General features: G+C 43.8%; 1 protein-coding gene across 1 annotated transcript; it reads right to left on the reverse strand.

The window, feature by feature from the left end:
- Positions 1 to 1,711: 1,711 nt before the first annotated feature.
- Positions 1,712 to 24,286, reverse strand: MED11 (mediator complex subunit 11). Its single transcript, XM_086945903.1, has 4 exons — positions 24,113 to 24,286; positions 21,513 to 21,645; positions 15,803 to 15,933; positions 1,712 to 2,589 (listed from the first exon to the last, which is right to left on the reverse strand). Exons 2-4 carry the CDS (start codon positions 21,595 to 21,597, stop codon positions 2,449 to 2,451), a joined length of 357 nt encoding a protein of 118 aa, XP_086802029.1. The 5' UTR covers positions 21,598 to 21,645; positions 24,113 to 24,286; the 3' UTR covers positions 1,712 to 2,448.

The following is a 24,286-nucleotide window of genomic DNA, read 5'->3' on the forward strand; positions in this document are numbered from 1 at the left end:
TGACAAATCCTCTTTACTGGTAAATTTGGATTTAGCATAACTCCTGCAAGAGTGCCACTTTTACAAAGTGGGCATTTCTCTACTCTTTGTGTACCTTCCAGCCTATCTCCAATACGCGTCTGGGTTTGGGTGACAGCTACAGTTTGACCATTTCTCTAGAAAGCCACAAACACAGGACACTCAGCTGTATCTGCATTCTGATGGGTTTCCTGGGCTGGAGAGAAGGGGAGGAGCTGTCACTTCAATAGTTAGTGTCCTATTCCCGCACACAGCACTGATTAAACCCCCCCCCCCCCCCCCCCCCTCCCATGGTGGCCTGGCAGACAAACCTGGGCATTTCAGATCTACATTCTGCACATTGCCAGGAGGAACTGTTGTGCTAACAGGAGAGACTGCCACCTGGCTAATTGCTTTGTTGTGTTGGCCTGCTGCTAGCTGTGGGCTGTGCTTCAGGAGGGACTGCCACGCTGCTACATGCCTCGTGTTGCTGGCCTGCTGCCCACTGCTGTGTAATTTCAGGTGTTCTCCAAGGGCTCGCTTGCTTGCACCCCGTTCTCCGCGAAGCCTCAGGGACATCAAAGACCTCGCTATCCGTTCTCTCCCACTTCACTCCTGCAAATGCGTGTTTGCAAAAGCTGACACACCATGGTTCAACTGCCGGAGACAATGCCTGGTGGCTCTTCCTGTTTGCGACCACCTTTCGCCAGGAACCAGAAGAACAGCAACCCTAATTTGGGTGCCGAACAGAATCCCCGCATTTCTACCTAAAGCTGCCGCTACACAGAGTGAAACTCCTCTTTACTGCATCCCCTCCAAAAGGGAGATGCAACAACTGGCAGTTAGATCTTTTCGTGCCGAGGAGATTCCAAAGCAAGTCATAAGGCCAGGAGTACTTGGTTCACAAGCACAAACAGCACAATAGAGGCGTCCCAACACCAACATAAACAGATTTGTATCCGATTCAGAGACAGGCCGGCAGCCCGGTCCAAGAAGTTGCAAGGGTGAAAACACTGAGGACTGTACAGCTGTATCCCCATGGGACAAAAAGTCAAAAGTGTGGGTGCTGGCAGCGCGGTGGAAGTGCTGGAGCCTATAATAAGTGCATATCAGATTACACAAAGTGTAATTCATGTAGTGAAAGTATGTTTCTGTAACCTGGGTGCGTGTCAGGTCATCCTGTGTGCCTCGCGGGGGGGGGGAAGAGGAATAGAACATATGAAAACTGTAGTTTTCTGGGGGGTATCACATTGAGGTTGGAGCAGGTTTCTTACAAAGGCTGACTCATGGATTCTACAGGTACCTCACATGTGAGATGGGTTAGATTCTTAACTAATCTGCTGACTGTCACTACCCCGATTACTTGAAAAGATCACATGTTCCAGGAAATCAGAAAGATGTCAAGTAACTCTTGATTTCTGCTGTACAAATGACACCACTTTACAGTTTGACATTATTTGCTTCCCCCGCCCCCCTTACTGTGTGTCCCGTACATTGATGGATTACCTGCATCCCAAGTACTCTGAAGGAAGATTCCCAACTATTAGTAAACAATTAAGTGATGTCGCTTATCACCGCAGTCCATTATGCACAAAGCCGATCACACAGACCACTCAGCAAAAGGGGATGCTCTATGGTTTTCGGAGCCTAATGATCTGGCTACATTATGACCAAAAAGAGGATTTCACACAAATAGTAATTGAGAACAGCAGATGTCACCAGATTCACACACTGTTTATTTCGATACTGGATAACAGATCTTTATCAAACAAAGGTCTTCTAATTTCAAGAAACCTGCAGAGTGCCTGTACTGTCCCACAGGGAGTCTCTGCGTTAGTATTTCTCCAGTGTAAACAGTGCAGAAATTAAATGGTGAGAACCTGCAGACCATACCCCATGCTCTGCTATGCAAAGACTTTCCTATAGTCAACTAGAAAGTGAAGAAACGAGGGTAAAAAGATAAAAGACATTATAAAATGTATGGAAAGCTCCCAGAATGGATGACACGCAAAGTCCAAAAGGCCCAGCAGGGGTTGCACTTTCCCTGGATTTTTGTCCCCGTGGGCTGCAGGGTTTAGATATGCCTGCAGGTTAATACTGCCTGAAATGATCCATTATGGTGAGCTCATTGTGCGGTTCACTTTCCATCACAGATGTTGCATTGCTGTTACAGTTTGGGTATGCGCATATATTTATGCGATGTGCACATGGTGTGTGTTCACATAAGTTTGCAATGATCTTCCATCTGTGCTAATAGCTCCATAAGAATGCTCCTTCCGTTGCTATTAGCTCACGCTAGCTCCCACTGCTCCACAGCGGCATCTTCAAGGCGCTGCTCCATTATCGGTTGCAACAATAAGGAAGTGCTTCTAGGACACAGCTGCTTTCTTGATAATAGACCACAGAGTTCCTGCAGTTGAGTCAGGGCACCTAAAACTAGGTTCTCTTCAGTTACGGCTGCTCCAGGATCTGTTCGCAGGTCCTGGACAGTTCTCCGAGCTTCACCCGTGCATAATCCACACGATTCAGGGCCATCTGGCAGTCTTTTCTGGCAGAGTAGCTAGAGCCCTCGTGAGGCTGTCCTGTGGCTACCTGCAAGGGTAAGAAAAAGGACAGATAAGAGAAGGTGTTTGGGAAAACCAGACCAGCAAACAGCGCAGGAGAACACAACACACACATTAGAAAAAAAATAATTACTTACCTTTACCAATATTTTGTAGTTTCAGGTTATAAACGCCTGTTCTATGCTTATAGCCGTCATTTAATGGTTTATCAGAAAAGTGTAACACAACAGCGTGTGTGTAGTGAGAGTATCATAAAACTCTTTCAATGCCCCCCACCCCACCCCTCTTCTTTGAAAGAGAGAAAGCAAGGATGAAAGAGGAAACAAATGGGAACCAAAGGGAAAATACTAGAAATACAGCCAGGGCTGCCAGTCAAAACATCGGAAATCATGACATCACGGCCACAACACTGGGAGTGTCATTAATTGCAATGCAGGAAAACGTAGGCCTGCCCACTCAATCAATTAAAACTTTATTCGGATACAATTTTGTGTCCATAAAAGTATACAAGCAGTTAAAAGCAGTTGTGAAAAATAATTTAGTAAACAATTTCTTATACGTGGATATTCAAAATGACAACTAAATCACACATTTTTTTATAAAAAAAACTAAATCAATACGGTTTCCAATCAATAGCAGCAAAATTCATGTAAGACAAACATAGACAAACACAGCAGCACACTTGTAGAATCATAAAATGCAATTTGGACCCCAACCACATCCTAACATTTTACACAGAGTCATAATTTGTGCGATATTTAACACATGCCTTTAAAAAACTAGCTATTGGGACAATACTGTACTCGGTGTCCAAAGTTTGTAGGGCAAGGAGTGCCGGGCGGCAGTGACGCAAGCCCATGAATTTTAACAAAGGAATAATCCACTGCTTGCGTGGAAATTCATAATAGCTACAAAAAAAGACTACGTGCAGTACCGACTGCTCTGACTGCCCATCACATGGGCAAGGAGGGAGGTTACTGGACCAATCTTTTACCTTCGGGAATGTTAGCTGCCGGTGAAAGATGTTAAACCGGAATCGCGTTGAGGTATTTATCATAAGCGTTGACACTGCATAGTAAGTAGGGCTGAATCCCGAAAGAGACTTGCACCGAGACTAGATGGAGGTTTGTGGGTTTTAAAATCTCAGTTGCCAAGCGAAGCTCACGTAAATGAGATAGACACATATTTTTCAACTTTTTACGTGAAACTTCGGTTATGGTCTCAGGGAATAAGAAGGCCTTTTCCAGATGTAAATCCCTCAAAAAATTATACACATATTTCAACCATGGGATGTTTTTCCAGTTTTCCAATGGGAGACAGTCGGAGATGAGTGAGCGAGTCAGTTTGCATTCTATGGTGTGCCAAAGGCGGTGCCATAGGAGAATTGGTTGGACAGCAATAGAATCAGAAATATAGTCCTCACCCAACTCCATATGGCAACCAAAGGTTGGGGAACTTTTGGGAGCGGCCAAGAGGTATCGGAAAAAATCATTTTCTACTTTTTGGATGGATTCCGTGTTAACGTAACCCCAGACCCCTGCGCCATACGTTGCAACTGAACAGCACTTGGCCCTATAAATCTGGATCAGCTCCCGCGAGGGGCGTTGACCCAGTTTTTGGGCAAATGAAACCAAAGCTGCTGTAGCTCTAAGGAACCCCAACTTTCTGGCTAAAAGAGCTGGACGCAAGGTGGAAGCATTATCTATCAGGATTCCTAAATAAGGGTATGTGGTTGCGCTCTCCAGTGTGACATTGTTAATTTGAGCGCCACCAGGGAGTTTGAGGCGTTTCCCCAGATGCATGACAAATGTTTTCTTTGTGTTTACGTTTAAGTCTAAACTTTCCATGAAGTTGCAGTATCTATCAAGAAGGAGTTGAAGCTGACGTGGAGTCCTGGCCATGATGACCGCGTCGTCCGCGTAAAGCAACGCGGGTATTGTACGGCGATCAATCATGGGCAGGTCCTGACTTCCTTCTAACATCGCCGCCTCCAGGCCATTCGTATAAAGATTAAAAAGGAAGGGTACCAGTACACACCCTTGCCTGACACCCTTAGCTATTGGGAAAGATGTTGTAACTCCCCCCCCCCCCAGACCATACCGTACTTTGGCTGTGGCCCCCGTATAAAGATTTTGCATAAAGTTTACCAAGGGAAGATCTACCCCCATGGACAGAAGGAGTTTCCAGAGTTTGCTGTGGGAGACGCAAACAAAAGCCGCCGAAAGGTCGACGAATGCTAAATGCATCCTCCCCTTTTTTGCCCCTACATATTTGCCTATCAGTAGAGACAGGTTTAAAGCCTGTTCCACTGTCCCCAGACCCCCTCGAAAACCATACTGTAGGTCAGAAATCACTTGGTTATGTTCAGCCCAGTCTTGGAGTCTTTTTAGCAGCAGCCGGCCCATAACCTTGCCTGTAGAGTCCAAGAGGGAAATAGGACGATAGCAGGCAGGGTTATTGCGGTCGCCTTTTTTAAATATAGGAATCAAAATAGAAGTTGTCCTAGACTTAGGGGGGCCAATTTTTGTGGCTGCTTCGAAGACCTTTGTAAGGATGGGGGACCATAGTTCTAAGTTATTTTTAAATAGGTCCACGGGAACCCCGTCAGGGCCTGGGGCTTTACCGCATTTAGAGGCCTGTAATGCGTCAAGTACCTCGTCATGGTCAAAATTGAGGTTTAAGGGAGAAATTGAGCTTTTGTGGTTAGGGGAAACCGGCGTCTCCTGACTATCTGTGGGGGTGTGTGTTAGGGGATTATCCGAAATACCAAAAATCTTGGAAAAGTGAGTAACCCAGTCCGCTTCCCCCACTGATACCTCTATCCTGGGAGTTAATTGCTATTCAATTAGGAAGGGCGCTCTTACTGTTTGCCAAAAGGTGGCTGAATCCTTAAGGGAACAACTCTGATGAAGCTTAGCCCATAATTCTTTCTTGATATCCACCTTACAGGATTTAAGTTCTTGCCTATAGAGCTTTCTTAACCTAGCAACTTCCCCTTTGTCCCTTTCGGTCCTATTCAGGGCTTTCCTTAACATGGAATAGGCACTTCTAGTTGCCGAGTTGAACAATCCCTTTTTTGTTTGGTTGGGACCCTTGATTTGACCAAACAGCTCTTTCTTTATTTCAGTAGCAATGGCTGAGAAACTGGCCAATACGTGGACAGGGTCTGATTGTGAACTTAAACATACTTCAACAAATGGGAGAGTGCGACTCAGAACTGCAAACGTGAGCTTTTCCTGGTCCACTTATTCCCATTTAATTGCGTACCCGTTCAGTTTATTTACCCTTAAAGTCTCCTGCGTTAAGAGAGTTTGCTTACTGCGCAGTTCAGGCGTATTAGGGACAGTAATGACGAGAGTGTTAGGGAAATGGTCGCTGCGTCGTTAGTACCTGTGTGAAAGCTGCATAGTTGCTCTTTAGTAGCTTGCGACACCAGAATGTAGTCGATCAAACTAGATAATCCCCTACCATTAAAAGTAGGAGCGAAAGGGACTGGAGGGAATACTAGTTCGTTTGCGAAACCCAAATCTAAGTTGAACATTATCTCAGTCAGGAAGTTCCCTAGTTTTGTGTGAGGGAAGTGTGTTAAATTAAGATCCAACTCATCAACGATACCACAACTGTTTGTGGCTCCTTCCTTGCAGAGATTTAGATTGAAATCCCCTCCCCAGACTATGCTAATCGTAGATGCAGAATTTTTAAGCCGCTCCTTCATTAAATGTAGGGAGATAATTTCCAAGACTGGGAGTACATCCTTTGGGGTCAAGTTATTGTAAAAATTAACTATATAGACCACGTGTGTTTTATTTGGTGTTACTTTAAGGATCTGGAAATAAGGATTGCTATTAGTTATTTTAATGTCGGTGATTTGGAGCTCATTTGAGACGTATATCACCAAGCCTCCTTTCGCTCTACCGCATACTGAAGGTTGGGCAGGGGAATTGAAGGTTTTATAACCTTGCAGATGGATCGGAACAGTTATCCACATTTCTTGTAGACATATAAAATTATTTTCCTTAATAACAGAGAGCCAGGATGGAAGGTCTGCCTTGGTGCGCAAACCGGCGACATTCCAGAATATCAGCTTGAGGGATAGGTCTGGTTTCGCCAAGCACCCCCCAGTTACGATGTCTTCAACAGAGGGTTTCATCGTAGCCCTAAGGGAGGCCTCATCTGGGGTTGCTATGTCCAGATGGTCACTCAGCTTCTGTTTAATTTCACTTTCTTTCAAAGCTGCCAAGTCAGCACCCCATTATAACTAAATATTTGGCATGCTCCCTCTCTTGATCCTGCGACAGAACCCTGCAGAAAATTGACCATGCTATTAAACACTTTGATTGGGGTCATAATAGACCTCTCCTGGTCATGTCCAAACTCTTCACGGATATTAACCCTGGAACCTGCCTCCATACAACCCCCAGCATCACCCCCTCCCCAATAGAGTATTGAAAACTACTGTGTGGCCCACCAACTATCAAATTTGGCTTATTTTCACAAAGATCTAGAAATACTGGACTGGGTACCTGTATAACACCACCTTCAGAATGAGGCTGTGGACCCGTAGGTCATTTATAAAACAGCTCAGGGGGTCCAAAGATCCCCCCTCAACTCAGTCTCAAGTTGCTCTCTTCACATCTGGAAACAAATTTCTCCACTCTGCAGCCCTCTTGTGGCACACTGCTGCTATACTGATCGAGGATGCTCCCATCTCATGGGTCTCTTGGCCGTCAGAGGTATCCTTACTATTGGCCACCTTGTTCTCAACACCATAGTAAAGAATCTGCTCCTCCCTCGAGGAAAAAATGGTATGGTATACAACCAGAATTGAAGGTAGAGACAACTGGTTAGCTGTCTTTGGCAAGGCGCTTGGAGGCCCACATTTGGATCCTGCCCACAGCGCCCTGTTACAGGACGAGGCGAGGTACCTATAGATGGTCGATATCCAGATTATAATTGCTCATTATAGGCAAACTGTTCTCCAAATCCACCAAGCGCCTATTGCTTAGAACCTGGTCCGTCGGCTGTCAAAACGTTTTTACAGATGATGTCTAGACAGAACTGCTGCCGACCCACAGTAGACACTTGAGCGAAGTGCGCTTAAAATGTTGTTATTTTAAATTGTTACCTGGCTGGCACTTGTCTTCCCACAAATTGTAGAGAGCACACCTGGCTTCAATTGCTTGAGATGCAATCAACAGGGAGGTAATACTCTCCATATCGTTTGATCCTGCCCGAAGATTTCTGCATTTTGGTCCAAGGTCTGGCCCTCATTGAACATGAATGTTGGCCCTCAATGGATCTCACAAATTTGCTCAACTTTGACGATCTAGGGGATCTAATCACTCACAAGAAGAGATGGTTGGTAGCGTCTCTGGCAACAGCGAAACTCTGCATCTTGAGAAAGTGGAGGTCTCCTGGCACTCCGACTATAGTGGAATTTCCTTTGAAAAGATGATCTATAAACGGAATGACAGGCTGCTAGCATACATAGCAGTCTGGTCATTCTTTCTTGACTCACTGCCAATATCGCAGGAGCCCTGAGGAATACTACGGGTGGAAGGCGACTGGGGCCATCTTTCCTGGTATGGACCTTAACGATGCAAATAGCCAATGGGGACCCCTTGATGGACAGATGCATGCCTACATATCTAGGCCCACCTGGATATATGTAGCAGAACGACTAGGGGAGGGGACGGGTCAGCTCCTCTATATCATGGTCAAAGTCCTTCTTCCATGGTCTGTTGATGTGTGCACGCTGATTGCCAGAGGGTACTTAGTTATTTGGTGGATTATGTCCGCTTCTTGATTTTCTTATTGGTGGGACAACACTGGCTATAGACTTTGAGTGATATGCGCTAAGTAGGGTGACAACCATCTGTAAATTTCACAGACTGTTCGTCATTTTGGTGTCATGTCCGTTGCCCGTCATCATTCCTTTTACAGACGCCTATTGTCCGTAATTCTGGGCATTTCAGAAAGCTGTGATGTTCCCCTGCGAGAAGGCCCAGGAGTTAAAGCTTCTCACAATTGGGGCCAGCTCGCACTTCTGTTTTGAACTTCACAGGATGCAGCAGCCCCTCCGAGCTCACACAGGCTGTGTACAGGACCATTGTCATTCTGACTGCAGCTGATTACATTTAGAATGACAATGGGCCGTCTGCCTTGAACGTAACATGTGCAGGCAAGTGAGTGCCTTGGAGCCAGTATATTGAAGCAGAGGAGCTTTCCCCTATCAGACTACTGTGGGGAACTTGAGGCCCCTTGTGTAATTTGCCTATGTTGTTCATGGAGAGTCCTATATAAATCAAGTACATTAATTGGGGGGGGGGGGGGAGGAGGGGGCTCCTTCCCTGCTGCCAGTGCCAAGGGCTGTTTTTTCGGCATGCAGCACTCCTTTCCCATACTACTTTGGAGACACAGAAAGGCCTCTCTCATACTAAGTGGTTACAGTCCAGCAATTAAAAATCTGTGGGGGTTCGACGTTGACAGGCCATCCAGTTTAGGAGCTCTGAAGATTTTAGTACTTGCTCCCTGTGCTCAGGGCTGTTTGATTTTCTTTTTAATCCAACAATGATAAGCAGTTTATGTTGGTTATCTATTTATTTACTTATATACTATTGCGTGACCTCCTCTGACGTGTCTGTAAAGCGTAGCTTTTGTCTGGAATTTGTGTCCTGAATTTTGACCTTCTGGTGTGAATTTTTACACTTGCGGTCCTGAATTTGCACCCATGCCAATTGGTCACCCTAGCGCCTAAGCATCAAACAAAAATTGAGAATGTTATTGTGTATTTTGTGCAGTTGATTTTGTGGATGCACATGCCTACACTGAATAAAAACAAGCATTGGAAATGCAATAGGTCTCGCATTAGGAAAGTTTGAGCTATTGGTATTGTAAATGACACTTTTTTTTATTTATGTGTTGGTTTTGAAAGTAGCAAAATTAATAGCTTTGTCAGTTACAATGTCAATAGTTTTAACTTTTGCAAATGTGACACCTATAGCATTTGTAATGCAATGTGTGTTGTATTTACGTGACTTAGATGTATTGATATTACAAATAACAATGGCTTTTAATTTTGTAAATAATTAATACTTAAATAAAAGTTATTGTAATTTATGATGGCAATAGCTTAAACGTTTGTAAATAACTTTTGTGAAGATTATGTTCAGTGTATTATATTGTGACGAAAATCCAAGAACATTGCATTTGCACCTACACACACACACACAGAGCCACACACATATAGATGTGATGGTGGTGGATCTGGGGGATATGGTGGTGGTGGATGTGGTGGTGGTGGTGATGATGGATGTGGTGGTGATGTGGTGGTGGATGTGGTGGTGGATGTGGTGGTGGATGTGGTGGTGGATGTGGTGGTGATGTGGTGGATGTGGTGGTGGTGGATGTGGTGGTGGGGGTGGGGGTGGTGGTGGATGTGGTGGATGCGGTGGTGGTGGATGTCATGGTGGATGTGATGGTGGATGTGGTGGATGTGATGGTGGATGCGGTGGTGGTGGATGGGTGGATGTGGTGATGGTGGATGCGGTGGTGGATGCGGTGGTGGATGTGGTGGTGGTGGTGGATGGGGTGGTGGTTGTGGTGGATGTGGTGGTGGATGTAGTGGTGGTGGGTGTGGTGTTGGTGGTGGATGCGGTGGTGGTGGATGTCATGGTGGATGTGGTGGTGGTGGTGGTGGTGATGGATGTGGTGGTGGTGATGGATGTGGTGGTAGTGGTGGATGTGATGGTGGATGGGGTGGTGGATGTGGTGGATGCGGTGGTGGTGGATGGGGTGATGGTTGTGGTGGTGGATGTGGTGGTGGTGGTGGAAGTGGTGGTGGTGGATGCGGTGGAAGTGGTGGTGGATGTGGTGGCGGTGGTGGATGTGGTGGTGATGTGGTGGTGATGTGGCGGTGGATGTCATGGTGGATGTGGAGGTGATGGTGGATGTGGTGGAAGTGATGGTGGATGTGGTGGAAGTGATGGTGGATGTGGTGGTACTGGTGGATGCGGTGGTGGATGTGGTGGTGGTGGATGCGGTGGTGGTGGATGTGGTGGTGGATGTGGCGGTGGTGGATTTGGTGGTGGATGTGGCGGTGGATGTCATGGTGGATGTGGAGGTGATGGTGGATGTGGTGGTGGATGTGGTGGTGGATGTGGTGGTGGATGTGGTGGTGGATGTGGTGGTGGATGTGGTGGTGGATGCGGTGGTGGATGCGGTGGTGGATGCGGTGGTGGATGTGGTGGTGGATGTGGTGGTGGATGCGGTGGTGGTGGTTGTAGTGGATGTGGTGGTGGATGTAGTGGTGGTGGGTGTGGTGGTGGTGGATGCGGTGGTGGTAGATGCGGTGGATGTCATGTTTTTGTAGGCTCACAGCCAATTGATGAATATATCTACTCGGCAATAACTGCTTTAAATGGGTCTTGCACTCTTTTCTCATTAAAGAGAAAAATGATTCTTCCCATCACACCGCATTAAATAAAAATTAGCAACTGGAAAAATGTGGTATTCTTCAGGATATGAAACACGACCAGAAAGCTTTAAAAAAATACTGGACTCAGGTAAAAAAATATTAAAATAAACTTCAAAGCAGCATATGTACTTTATCGAAAGTTAATACTAAAAGTTAGTATCTGCTCGGTTCCTGGAACTTATACCCAACTACGGCCTGGAAACGTAAATATAAATAAATATTTCCTAACGGCATAAAAAAAAACCACTTGCAGAAATAATGCAAATTCATTTTCAGTGGCTGTGCATACAGTAAAATACTGAATTTAAAAGACCGACAATGAAACGTGTATGCCTAATTTAATGCAAGTAGCCAACCGCTACCACACTAACAATTATTACTAACTTGTTACATCTCTGCTTTCTTCATCACTGTTTTTCCGTCATTCTTCCCCCATTAAAAAAAAAAAATTGTACTCTCTTGGTCAAAATCTGATGAGGAAAAGTAAGTACCAATCCCCAAAAAATGAGCATCGGTGGGCCCCACCTGCAACAACCGGCTTAAATGAAGTGCTGATTGGTTACTGCTGCTGCATCACCGCGCTTTGCAAGAAAAGAAATACATTTCTCGCTTCAATCATCTTCTTTAAGTTTCTACTACTTCTTCTTGTTACACACAAGCACGCCCTGTAGATGGCAGCACTGCACCGCGTACGGAGGTGTTCTCGCATTTCCCGTGTATGTATTTATTTATTCGTATTTATATAGCGCGGACATTAGTCAAAGGTACTAGAGCGCTTTACAGAGGAATTATTTCGTTACGTTGAAGTTACAGGTGCTTTAATGCAGCTACAAGTAATTGCAACATTGAAAGTGTACGGTTTCTCTTGTTAATTGATGACGACGTAAGCCTACGCTTTAACTATGATTTTTAATGCATGTAAAAGTAAAGTAAACAAGTAATTGCAACGTTGAAAGTGTACGGTTTCTCTTGTTAATTGATGACGACGTAAGCCTACGCTTTAACTATGATTTTTAATGCATGTTAAAGTAAAGTAAACAAGTAATTGCAACGTTGAAAGTGTACGGTTTCTCTTGTTAATTGATGACGACGTAAGCCTCCGCTTTAACTATGATTTTTAATGCATGTAAAAGTAAAGTTAAAAAAAGAAGGAGAAACACGAGAGACGGCCTGTGGCCGTCAAAGTGAAAGTACGAGGAGAAATGCGACACGGCGGGCAGGGGCGGAGCGGGGAGAGCGGCATGAGGGTGTGAAGCAGCAGGGGCCTGAGACGCGGCCGCCTTTGATGTGGTAATGCGAGGCAAGCGGCTGGTGGCATTGAGCACGCGCTTTCACATGCACTGGAAGAAATCGCCTGGGAATCGCCTGATCTCGGTAAGCTCTGTTTAAGCCCCTATATATCGAGCTCCCGCTCAATGCGCATGCGCATTGAGATAGGTCGCTCGACCTAAAAATATTCAACAAAACTGCCAAGTCTGTTGTATTGTGTCTTTTTCCCCTAGGCTTTGCTTCTATCAATCTCACAGTCCCTCACTCAGGTAGTTACAGACTACTCAGCTCACTCCTGTGTGCTTTTTTGTGTGTGGAAAACCCACTCCTTCATGACATCTTTCACAGAGAGTCGTCACTTTTTGGTAACCCCATGTATCCTTCTGTACAGTCTCTAATCCGAAGGAGGTGGCTGCAGGATGCCCGGTATACAATCAGGGTGCTGCTGCTGCTAGATTGGGCTCTGGTCGGTTTCGCTAGGCTGCACCTTGCTTGGCTTTTCTACCATTTGGATTCTCACTGTTCTACTCCAGGTGGCTGTCTCAGACATTTGTCTGTGATCTTAGTATCTGCTTCATCTTTTCAGTAGTTTGAGGGTACACCTTTGTTGTTATGCTGTGGTGTCTTTCCACACTTGTCTTTGGTCAATGTTTCTCACTGCCTTTCTTATCTCGGACTACTTGGCATCATTTTGTTAGCTGCCTACTCTCCAAAGTCAGAACATGGTTGTAGACGTTAGCTCTTCTTCTCTTGCCTTTAATGCCAGGGATCTTCTCTTGTGTTGTTAGACAACTGATTCCTGTAATAGATTTCATACTCAGGAGCTTGCTTCACACTGTGCTTTTGCTGAATCTGGAGTGGAGCATTTAGATGACATGTCCACCAGCATTATACTCTAGGCCACAACCGGTTTGTCATCTTTTAAGCTACAACAATTTTATTTTTCACCTGGAGTCCATTCCTTCCTTTCCAGAGATTTGTCACCCCTTCCTACAGCGATATCACTGGTCATAGAGGCTGCTTCCACTAATTCAGTAGAACTTGTTCCAGCAAGCACTCTTTGATTCTTGCTTGTTCTGTTAATATTCATATGGGATTTGGCCGAGGTACGCCCAAACCATCTCAGTGTATTCCAATCCATTTATATTTCATGCAGTCTTACTTATCTCTGTCATGGTTACTCAGTTTTCAGAAAAGCCTTGTCCCTGCTTAGGGGAATGTAACTCTGAGTTCCTGCCTGAAGCCATTTCCTGCTTATGCATTTGACGAGCTAACAACTGCCATGTCCCTACATCTGCCTGAATGGCGGAGTTCCCCAACAGGTAATAGTGGCCACTGATGACGGGGCGGGCTGTCTTTCCTTGGCACCCTGGCTCAAGAATGGTGAACAGAAGCAGATTTGCAAATAAGCCTGTAAAAACTTGTAAAAACTGAAAAACAGTCTAGTATGTTCAGATGAAAATCCTGAACATGGTGGCTCCACCCTGAACAAACAAGCTCAGTTCGCAGTGCGGTGCCCTGGAAATTACCAATACCGTAACGACTGCGTACCATATGTGAGGTGCACGTGCTGGCGCAAATACAGTCTAAGGGAATTCTGCATCTTGCACATAACACTTAATTGCACTCCATAAAGTAGAACTAGGCAGCAGGAGGCATGCAGCTCTTTTACTGATAAGGCACAGTGACTATGACGCATGGCAATAAAGTAAGCAAGAAACAGATGAGACCCACAGAAGGGGCCGGGCGATGGCCGACCATGGGTAATACCACGAATCAGACCACCTACGATTCTTGGAAGAATGGACAAAAACAGAAATGGATAGAGCCTGGGGCATGATATCCAGCAGAGCGCTCTGGGGATACCCCGGTTATAGAAAAAAACATGGAGTTACTCAACTCTACATTCTCCTAATCAAACAGGCAATGCCGAGGGCATGGGATAAAGTAGGGACCATAAAGGGACTGGTGACATTCCCCTCCCTATTTACTCTGGTAAGGGATACCTAGATGTTATCCAAAGAATGAATAGGAAAAGCTTTAGCTCCTGGAAAAAAGCAGAGGTGAATGGAACATATTCAGAGGCATGTTTCAAAAGGGAGTAGTAAAATCCTTTACTCAAGCTAAGGCAGATTTTGGGTTTGAAGAAAAGCGACATTTTAGGTACCAGCAATTACAACAGCTAATTGTGCGCCCTCAGATTAAATGTTGAGCTACTAGACATCGGACTTTGCATAATTTATACTGGAGGGTGACATGTGAAAACATGCTAACTTCTGACCAGGCCAGAGATGGGAGGGACAGCCAACCATTCAAGGGGCCCCAGGGTTGGAAATAGTTACTTAACTAGATGAGGAGCAGTGAAAGAGTATCATGATAAAAGCAATCCATTTTGCTACTCATGCAAGGAGTACGGAAACAACCTTATACCTATGCTGTGATGAACAAGACAGACCTAGGCAGATTAGATAACTGCAGGAGGGAGTGTGGCATGGTTAGGTTAGATTGCTGGCACACACTCTATAGTCCTGAAGTAAGACTCAAGATTACTGGAGAGAGGGCCTAACAGTGATTGAGTACATCATGGGGTCTGCTATATGTCCAATCAGAGGTCACCCTTCTGGGCATACCACAGGGTTGATCTTCCCACTACATGTGAGGAACGGCACATTAATATGCTCTTACCCATGCATGCTTTTGAGGTACTGGGGTTCTTGAGTACCACCAACTGTAGACATAGGACTTCAGATAAAATCTGCCTTTAGCCTTCGTAACTCTTTGTTTTTTTAACGTAGGAGGTTGGTGTTTTTATTTGATATTATGCATTGGACATCATTAAGATATATTGATGTTAAATTATTAGTGTATTAATTGTGGTTTTGGGTGCCTGGTCTAAATTTAATAAAATAAACTCATTGATTGATTGAATTAAAATAAACTGGTGTATACTAGCAATGGAAAAACTATACCAGGGAACACAGGGAAAGGAGAGAACACCCCAGTAACAATGGCAACCAGTAATCACCTACATGTTAAGGGAGTTTTGAGAATGAAGTGTCTCCCCTGTTTAAGGGAGCTGTATTTTCTAGAAAATAATCCTAACACAAACTAAGCTAATATAACTGATGAGCATATGGTGAGACAGATGGAAATAATTAACTTCTGGAAAGGATACACAGACACCGAAGCATACATTAGGAATCTGCAAGAGTAGAAGGGTAGCTTTTACGCCTGAGACACTGGGATTGAGAGGGCTAAGGAGAGGAGGAGGGGAGGAGGGGGTCAACTGGGGGTAACATATTTAGGATGCAAAATCATCTAGTATTCCTAGCAACGCATAGAAGGTGGGAAGGGTTAGGGAGCAGCTAGGGTTTTAGTGAGTTTATATAAGCTACTTTTTTCCCTTTAAGATGGTAATGGCCACCTTCAATGTTGCATGCAACTCAATAAAAATGATTAAAACTTAAAGACACCAAAAACAGCCCGTGTCACTAACCTGTGTTAGATAGCGGATCTGGCCCGACAATTCGGATTCCACCTTCTGGACTGAGGAAGTAAACTGAGAGGCATGGCGGTCCATGAGGCGCTCATTGGGCTTCTCCTTGGACAGCTCCAGAGTCACATTGCCTAAAAGACAGAGACTGTCAATCTGAATCATTTTCAAAATTGATCTAAAGCTTATAGTTTTACCCCAGCCAAGACTCCCTCCAGAGAAACCTGCACTCATGACTGGCTTGTGCAACCTTCAGCACTAACCTGTTCAGTCATCGGGCTTCTTCCACAGTCACAACAACCTCCCACCTCCGAACGTTTACTAAGCAACATACATTCAGACTGCATCAACTCAGAAGGCAAATTATGTACTTAGGGACCATAGGCACACAGATACAACACATGCTAACAGCAGCACCTAACTTCTGGCTTAGAAAGCCTTTAATTAACCGAAGGACAGTCTAACACAATGTTGAATACTACGCGTGCTTCTCTGAATGAAGTGGTGCAAGTTAGCTGTCTGTACAGAAACTGTTTTCCTTTTGTTAAATCTAAATTGCAAAGGACAGAGATGCTGCGTGAAGTGATACAAGTGCACTAAGGTGGAAAAGTTATCCTAGTAAAAACATACTAGTAAACTCTTGGACGTAGGGAAGTGTTTTGCCCAGTTTACAACTTGAGGTCTGCTTCAACACTTTATTCCTTAGTCTCCGACATAAACTCTTTTTCTGAGTCCTTTTCCCATTCCATGTGGTTTGAGGTTAGAGCATCTAGTTCACGAGTTAGGGAGCAGCAGAGGAGACTAGCATTGTACTCTGAAGGGGGCGAAGCGTTTCCCTTCTTAACACTGGACCATACCTTCTGGCTTTAGAAAGGGAGAGCGGGATGGGGGATTGTGTCTCAGGGAAAAGGAAATGGGCATAACTGTCTGTATAGTCACTGTACTTAGCAGTAAAACATAGATGTCATGCCCTCGACCATGATGGAAACCAAAGTGGTAGTGCTGCCTAAATCGGATATGGATCCCCTAAAAAGACATGGTACTTTTGTCCAGGTTAAATTTAGTTTGCAAGACAACAGGTAAGATAGTGCCAAAGAAGATAGCATTTTATCGGCAGCTACATCATTGAAAAGGCTTTTTTTTTTACAATCAGGTCGGTTTATCCATTTGCGGCACTTCAGTAAATAGGATTCAGAGAAAATAGCATGGCCTCAATAAGAATACAGGACGATGTTCCCACATCACTGGTGAAGTTATTTCGACACTTTGGGTGTTATCTAGAGGGATGAGAGACGTATGGATGCCTCCTTTCCCCATGTATTTTGCAATAACGATGGAGATGTCATGTGGGTCAATATATCAAAGTCTTGATTAACAAAGCAGGAATCGTGCGGATACCCTGGTTTGTTATGCTACAGCAATACAAACTTCTTTGCCAACAAACCAGTGATCATACCCTAGAAGATATAAAATGAAAAACAACTGCTATTTACGAAATTGATTTAAAGGGAGTCGAAGAAAGAGTAGTACTTAGGAAATTGCAGCAATACCTCAAACGGGAAAGCCTAGGGGCTCCTGATTTTGATATCCTTGGTCTGCTGCCCAAATGTAGTGGATAGCTAAATACGCTGACTAATGAGAACACAGAGGAAATTGACCCTTAAATGGAGTACCAAGAGATCAGGCTGATCATAACCTTTACCAAGCAGATATACTTGCCACGCTACAGACGGAAACAGTGCCTTGTAGGCCAGCAATAAGGCAGATATTACACTCTGTTGTCTCACCAAATTAAGTAAACTGCCAACACAAGCAACAATAAGATTTGATCAAATGCGGTGTCTCACTTACATAAGATTTAAACTATGTGTTGGTGATGCAAATGTTCAGGGGTCCCTGTCAAACTCGATGTCATCCTTTTTAAAGAGGACATTACAGTTATGTTCAACTGAATTCCTCAGCCCACATTGCTATCCTTTGCCTAAGCAGTTCCCCCAGAAGCATGATATTCCTAAATTTGGATTAACTTTACTAGAAGTGGCTTGGTTAATCGGCCCTCAAAAGCACAGGGTGGGATGATTGAGGCCACAAAAAACACTCACTCCAGGACTAAGGGATTTATAAAGCCAAGAAGATGAGAACTGATGAATAATTAAAAGGAACGATAAGCTAATCTTGACATTCCCAGTGCCACAGTAATTGGAGCTCAAGAGAAATACAAAAATAAGAGACTTTGCTTGCACCCACGAATCAAGCGTTCAGGTCAAAATTAAGCAGATGAGGACGGCTGGATCCATCAGTGACTGATTAGGAAGACAAAACACTTTCCTTTGACAAATCACTTTGGGTGTTGAGAACTCTAAAAAACGCAGTTTCGAAAGTAGCAACCAATTAACTATGCAATACTCTCCTTGTATTTTGTTAGTAAATAACGCATTGCTGTGTAACACCAGGATTCTATGTTTTTGCTGTTCCTATAACATAGTACGATTCAGTCTTGATACCTCAAGGGTGAGTAGCGCGCTATACAAACCCCTGATTGATTGATTGATATACAGACAGCTGCTAAAAAATTGTTCACTCTGTAGTGAGGAGTAATCACAGAGAACATTCAGTGGCTTTCAAGGATGGACAAACTTCAAGCATATAAACACCAGCCAAACTAGACTATTAATTACCATCACTGAAAAATGTATGTGTGTCTGCAAATTTAAGGTTCAGCACTTAGGACGAAACAGGGATAAAAGTGATGGAAAAGATTGATCATGAGACACTTGAGAGAGTAGATTCTGTAAAATGAAATCCCGCATTTCTGGTTAAAGTTTTGAAATTAATGTGCAACGCAGGGAACACTGAAAAAAGAATTCCAAACAACTGAATCGACTATAATATACACTGTAGCTCAACAGTTTGATAATGCTATAGCGATGTGGGCCATTTGTGAAACCAAAAAAGTGAAGAGGAAATCGAAAAAAACATGCTTCAAAATCAAGGTTAAAAATCTGTTGGAAACTGAAAGCGGAAATAGGTCACTAACAAGAGGAAGAACTTAATGTACAGAATGCACAGCATGAAATTTACTGAAAAGTACTGTCCAAACTACGACGAAATAGGAAACATAGTAGTAGGCTGTGATTATAAAACACAAAGTACAGTAGAGAGAGTAGCAAACCTATAATAACAGGCAATGGTTTTCTTCTAGATACAACGCCATTGTCGGAATGCATTGCACGTGGCCAGTCTTACAATACAGCAGTACACATGCGAAACCACACTTTTAATAGAAAGGAGTATGGCCAAGATCTTGACTGGATTGCACCTAAACCAAGCTCTAGTTAAGTGGCGTCTCAGGAGCTGGTCTGGGACAGCAGATGATAGACACTTAAGGAATACGAGGTGGGAAGGTCCGAATTTGAAACTCTCCTTGACGGTGACGACCCAGAGAACGAGTGGCACCAATAGAAAAAAAAAAAAATCAGCACAGAACCTGCCCTGAAGATATCAAACAAATAAAGCCAGACATAACTGAGCTATGAAAGGAGGTAGTGACAGCCCAGAAGAAACAGCGGCTGGGAAGAAGAAATCATGGAAAATTCCCCTCCATGCGTCCTTTAAACATCCCCACGCTCTTATACTCTCATGAAAAGACAACGCACCATCTAACAATGCAATGTTGGCAGGAGCAGACAACTCAGAGGTTGGGTCTCACTCTAACACTTAACTTGGGCTGATCAGTCTGTTAGGAACTTAACCTATAAATACCAATGTAGTGCTTGGGCTCTAATAAATATTGGTTAGGTTCAAAAAAAATAACCTATCCTATTTGAACTTTAATTAGCAGTGCACTACTAAAGGCATGTCTAATTACAAGAGCCAGCGTAAATCCAATATTGGGTGCAAAAAGTGTGTACCTTGAGGTGGAGGAATTTGTGCAAGGCAAAAAAATAGCTCAATTTGGATTTGCCAAAACTACATTTAAGAGTTATTCCCCATTAATTTGTAGTGACCTGTAGTATAAAGTGGTGAAGTTAAGGTGCTTCCAAAGAGGGTAAAGCCTGTAGGAGAGTTGAAAGAAATCTCCGTAATATCTGCATTTTGATGCACTGAAAATGTGTATGGCAAAGGGGTACTCAGCCTCAAAAACTGACAGTTCACTGTGTGAGTTCAGTGTCCTCTACAAACAGTGAACTTATGTACATATGACCGTCAAGTGGGGTAGAACACACCCTACAGACTAAGTGCTTTTGTAGTTCCACAACTTACTACTTGTTGGACACTGTAGGGTTTCCCGACCTTTACATCAATTAGAATAAGCTTTTTCATATAATCTGAAAGGTTTTGTGACGGTACACCACAGAGTTATGGTGATATCATCTTTTAGTTACAATTATTAGACTGACAGTGTATCGCTATTTTATATATGTTATACAGATGTCACTAGTCTCACATTTTTATACATCTTTGTCACACTTAGTATAGGTCATGGAGATGAAACGTCTGTTGAAAATATATCTATAAAGATGAAATGGGGTATTCCTTATACATCCAGTATATATCAATTCTTCTTTAACAAATAATTACCTTGTAAATGGGGATCTGTACCTATGGGCAACAGATGTTCCTAATACAGTATACTGGCGAGATTGGCAAGCCATTGAAATTATGATCTGGGCTAGAGGCAGAAGCCTGACTGTGGCTCAGCTCAAGGTCCTCTTGGTATATCTGGCCCAAAACTAGCCAAACTTGAACATAAGTTGATGGGGCCTGTGGCTAAATCGGTCAACCATGCAAAACGGGAACCAGGTTTGAGTCATGGCCTCGGCTGAGCATCCTTTGAATCCTAGCAAATCTCCCAGTGTCTCCAATATATTCCTCTAAAAATTAAGAACATGGCATTAAACTTGGATGTCAGAAAGTCGTCTAGTTGCTGAATTGTAGTGTAAATCTAGAAAATCTGGGTTCAATCCCTGCCTAGACCAAATGGTGTCATCACAGGTCTATCATTTATTTCAGCCAGCCTCTTTTTTTGTTCAATATCACATTTGAGAGAACCTTCAAATATGAAAGTTCAGGATGTGTGCTGTATAAAAACGTTCTGTATGATTTAATAGTCTATAATGTTGCTACATCTATAATAAGAATCTAGGCCATGTATATGGTACAACTGATTTGCCCCTTAGTTCACCAACAGCTTTGCTTCACTGCATGTTTGAAAACTCTATTTTAATAAATACTTTGCAAAGCAGAGATATAATTTGATGTACTACAGTTGAACACTTTCATGTGTTAAACATACTTTTAAAACAAAAATACATTCTGAAGACATTTTATCGTGTTCCAACATGATATTTGTTGCACGAGTTACACGCCAAATATTTTCAGTATCTGGCTCGGTCAGCACCTCTTAGAGTCATCCCAGAGCTTGGATCTGGCTTCGCTCTCCCTGTTAACTGTTCACTCGCCCCCCCTCTAATACTGGCAGTATCACTATTTGCAAAACTCTAGAAATTATTAGGCATTTCACAGTTTAAAAAAAAAAAAAAAAAAAAAAAAGAATTTGAGACTAGACAACTTATTATTTTGACAGCGCTCTTGAGATGCCGAACCAGTGCCCTTTCCTAACCCCCACCTTCCAATAAAATATCCCAGATGACGCCCAGCAAAGTCCCACAAACGACCCCCTCCTGCCTTTGATCAACTAGTTATGACCTACCTGCACTCTGCAGTATTGACGCGATCTCCTTCTCAATCTCCTCCAGCACTCGTAGCCTCTCGTTAGCAAGGTTGTAAGTGGCCATGACACTTGAGCCACAATAAAGCAAGTACTAGCCAACAGTATTGTAATTCTAACAAGAAAAAAAATGAAATTGAGTTGTCAGGGAAGAGAAGTCAGTAACCCAGAAGCGATATCAATCTAACACTAGTAATTGTGACAACAGAAGCACTTGCACTAAGTGTGGCAACACTCGCATAAATGTTGGCATTGTCTATCCTGGGTCCACACTTCAGGTGCTAATTTAATCCAGGTTCTTTTTAGAATGTTGATACGAGTAGTCCTGTTTATGATATTATAAATTAAGGGCAACAAGTACCAGAATGCAAAGAAAGCACTTAAAGTTGATGAGCTGCTCACACATTGACTCAATGAACAAAAATCTGTTAATAAAGTGGAAAGGAGAAACAAGGCACACCAAGGGGAACTTCTCTAACTGTCAGATTCCAGCAATTATCTGGCGCTGGCAGACAAAACAGGAAAACCCATTGCAAAAATTAAATTCTGTTCCAATGGACAAAGACTAAACATGCATTGTCGAACAACAAGAATAATGCAATCCATTACCGTCTTTTCCATATTTCTGGAAGGCTATAGTATATAATTCTCTCCATTTTAAGGATCAAGAGGTTGTAAAAAGTTAGGAACTTGTAAGGAATTAATGCAAAGTCAATTTTCTACTCTCCCAAATTCTTTTATATCTCCCCTCTCCATTTAATTCCCCTTGTAATCCAACTCCTGACCAATGAATGTGCCCCTAGAAATCCTTACATACAGTGCACATCTCTGCTCACAGCTTTTACTAACTTTAGGTTAGCGATTGTACCGTAGTGCACAGATCTTGCTTAGTAGGCCTTTACCACAGAGGTCCAGTCTCTGATTCAAATGCAGAGCTGGTAGAGAAAAAGTAATGTTTATTTAAGTCTGTCAGAGTCAAGAGTAGCTCTTCAACTGGGTGCAGGCGACTCTTGGGGGAAAGATTTCAGGCTTTGGGTAGGATCGGCTAAGCTACGGGACCTAGGTGACCTTCAGAGTTGTGTGGGCATATGCCTAGCCCAGTTTCCTTTCTCACTGAACAAAGTAACACAGAGGGCATTCTCTCTAGATCACACTGAGCTAAAACGACGGCTCCTCCAATACCAAGTGAAGTACAGATTCCACCAGCCCAAACCAGCTTCCTTAAGGAGAAAACGCGCAGGAGGAAATCGCAGGTGACTATGCCACTGGGTGACTAACACTCACCTACACCCAACAGAGAAATGATCGATCTGAAGGATGCTTAAAACAGTCAATAAAACAGCCTTTCCTAACTTACCTGGAGCCAGCACTCCTAGTTCCCAGAAAGTTGTTTGTCTTTTACCTTAACATCTGAAAGGCATCAGCTTCATATATCAGTGAAATGAGCCAAGTGGCCATAAGAAAGCCCTTTAAGAGGCTGTATTAACCACAAGGTTATGGTCACTTTGACCATAAAGCAGCTTTGGCAGCAATACAAGGAGTACCCAACCACAATCCCTGGCTAGTATTACATAAGTGTGGAAGCATGTGTGAAATTGGGACACCTTGCATCAGGAATGCCTGTAATATTTCTAAACTGGACAGGGTATGGTCAACATTTAATTTATTGTGGGGTTCGTTGGTTATTGTAATGTACTTTTGCTTTCACTGTACGAAAAAAAACAAGTAGCTAAGTCATGAAACTCGTCATAAAATTATGAGGCATCAAGACTGTAGGAGGACGTGCACTCTCCATGTTGAGGAAGAGGTGCAAAAAGTGAGGGTAGGTACCCACGTGTGGAGAAAAGGAAAGGAATATGACGTATGGATGGGGGGGCATAAACATAGCGGGTGCAGTAGTGGGCAGAGGCTGCATCTGCATGCCAACATGTACCCCACATACCAAAATAACTGAAACAGAAATAAATGGGTTGAAAATATTTTTGATTGTACTGTTAGGTGCTCAACTGAGGAGTTCTTTACTCTCACTAGACCGTTTCTAACACCGATTTACCCTCGAGAAGTGCCGGTACTCTCCCATTAAATGTATTGCACTAGAAATACGGGTTCTCATTTAAAGCATAGATGCCAGAGACTCGATTGAAATGTTGACATGTACGTTAAAGCATCGCTACAGCCGGTGGTGCCCTTTACACTGGAGATGGGGCGCAGGCCCCGAGCCATTGAGCAGGGGGCACGCTCCACAAATGCAGTGTGCTGTGTTCCCCACCCACCTCGACAAACCAGAGGTAGGAGTAAAGCAAAACGGTGAAGCGCAAACCGTGAAGACAGGCTGAGGACCAGGAAGCGTTTTCGTCCATCGCGCCCCATTTGTTACACTGCGGGCACAAGAGGCATACTGTACTATATGTATGGTATGGAATGTGGTGGTTTCACGTGCATGCCCCAGGGCGAGCGTCTGCACGCTCATGCCGCAGGTAAACACGCATGGGGCGAATCTCGGAGGAAGAGCGGGGCACACAATCTGTTGTGGGCGAAATCCAATGCACAAAACAGCACGTCCCGAGAGTGAGTCTACTCACCAAAATCGAGTCCGTGACACCAGTCTTCCGGTTTGCTCAAGCTTGGCAGAAGGCTCACCGGGGAATGACTATACAAAATGCAGTCTGACGGTCCCAGGCGCCGGGCTAACGCTCCGAACTGAAAATTCCCGTTGTGCAGCGATCTTACACTACATGGCTATCTCTTCAGCACCC

This window comes from Lissotriton vulgaris, chromosome 12 (assembly GCF_964263255.1).
Source record: "Lissotriton vulgaris chromosome 12, aLisVul1.2, whole genome shotgun sequence".
NCBI lineage: Eukaryota > Metazoa > Chordata > Amphibia > Caudata > Salamandridae > Lissotriton > Lissotriton vulgaris.

Coding starts and splice junctions, on each gene's coding strand:
- MED11 (XM_086945903.1), bottom strand. CDS start 21,597: ATGGCCACTTACAACCTTGCTAACGAGAGGCTACGAGTGCTGGAGGAG. Junction 15,934..21,512: donor GTCAATACTGCAGAGTGCAG/GTAGGTCATAAC, acceptor TCTGTCTTTTAG/GCAATGTGACTCTGGAGCTG. Junction 2,590..15,802: donor AGATCCGCTATCTAACACAG/GTTAGTGACACG, acceptor TTACCCTTGCAG/GTAGCCACAGGACAGCCTCA.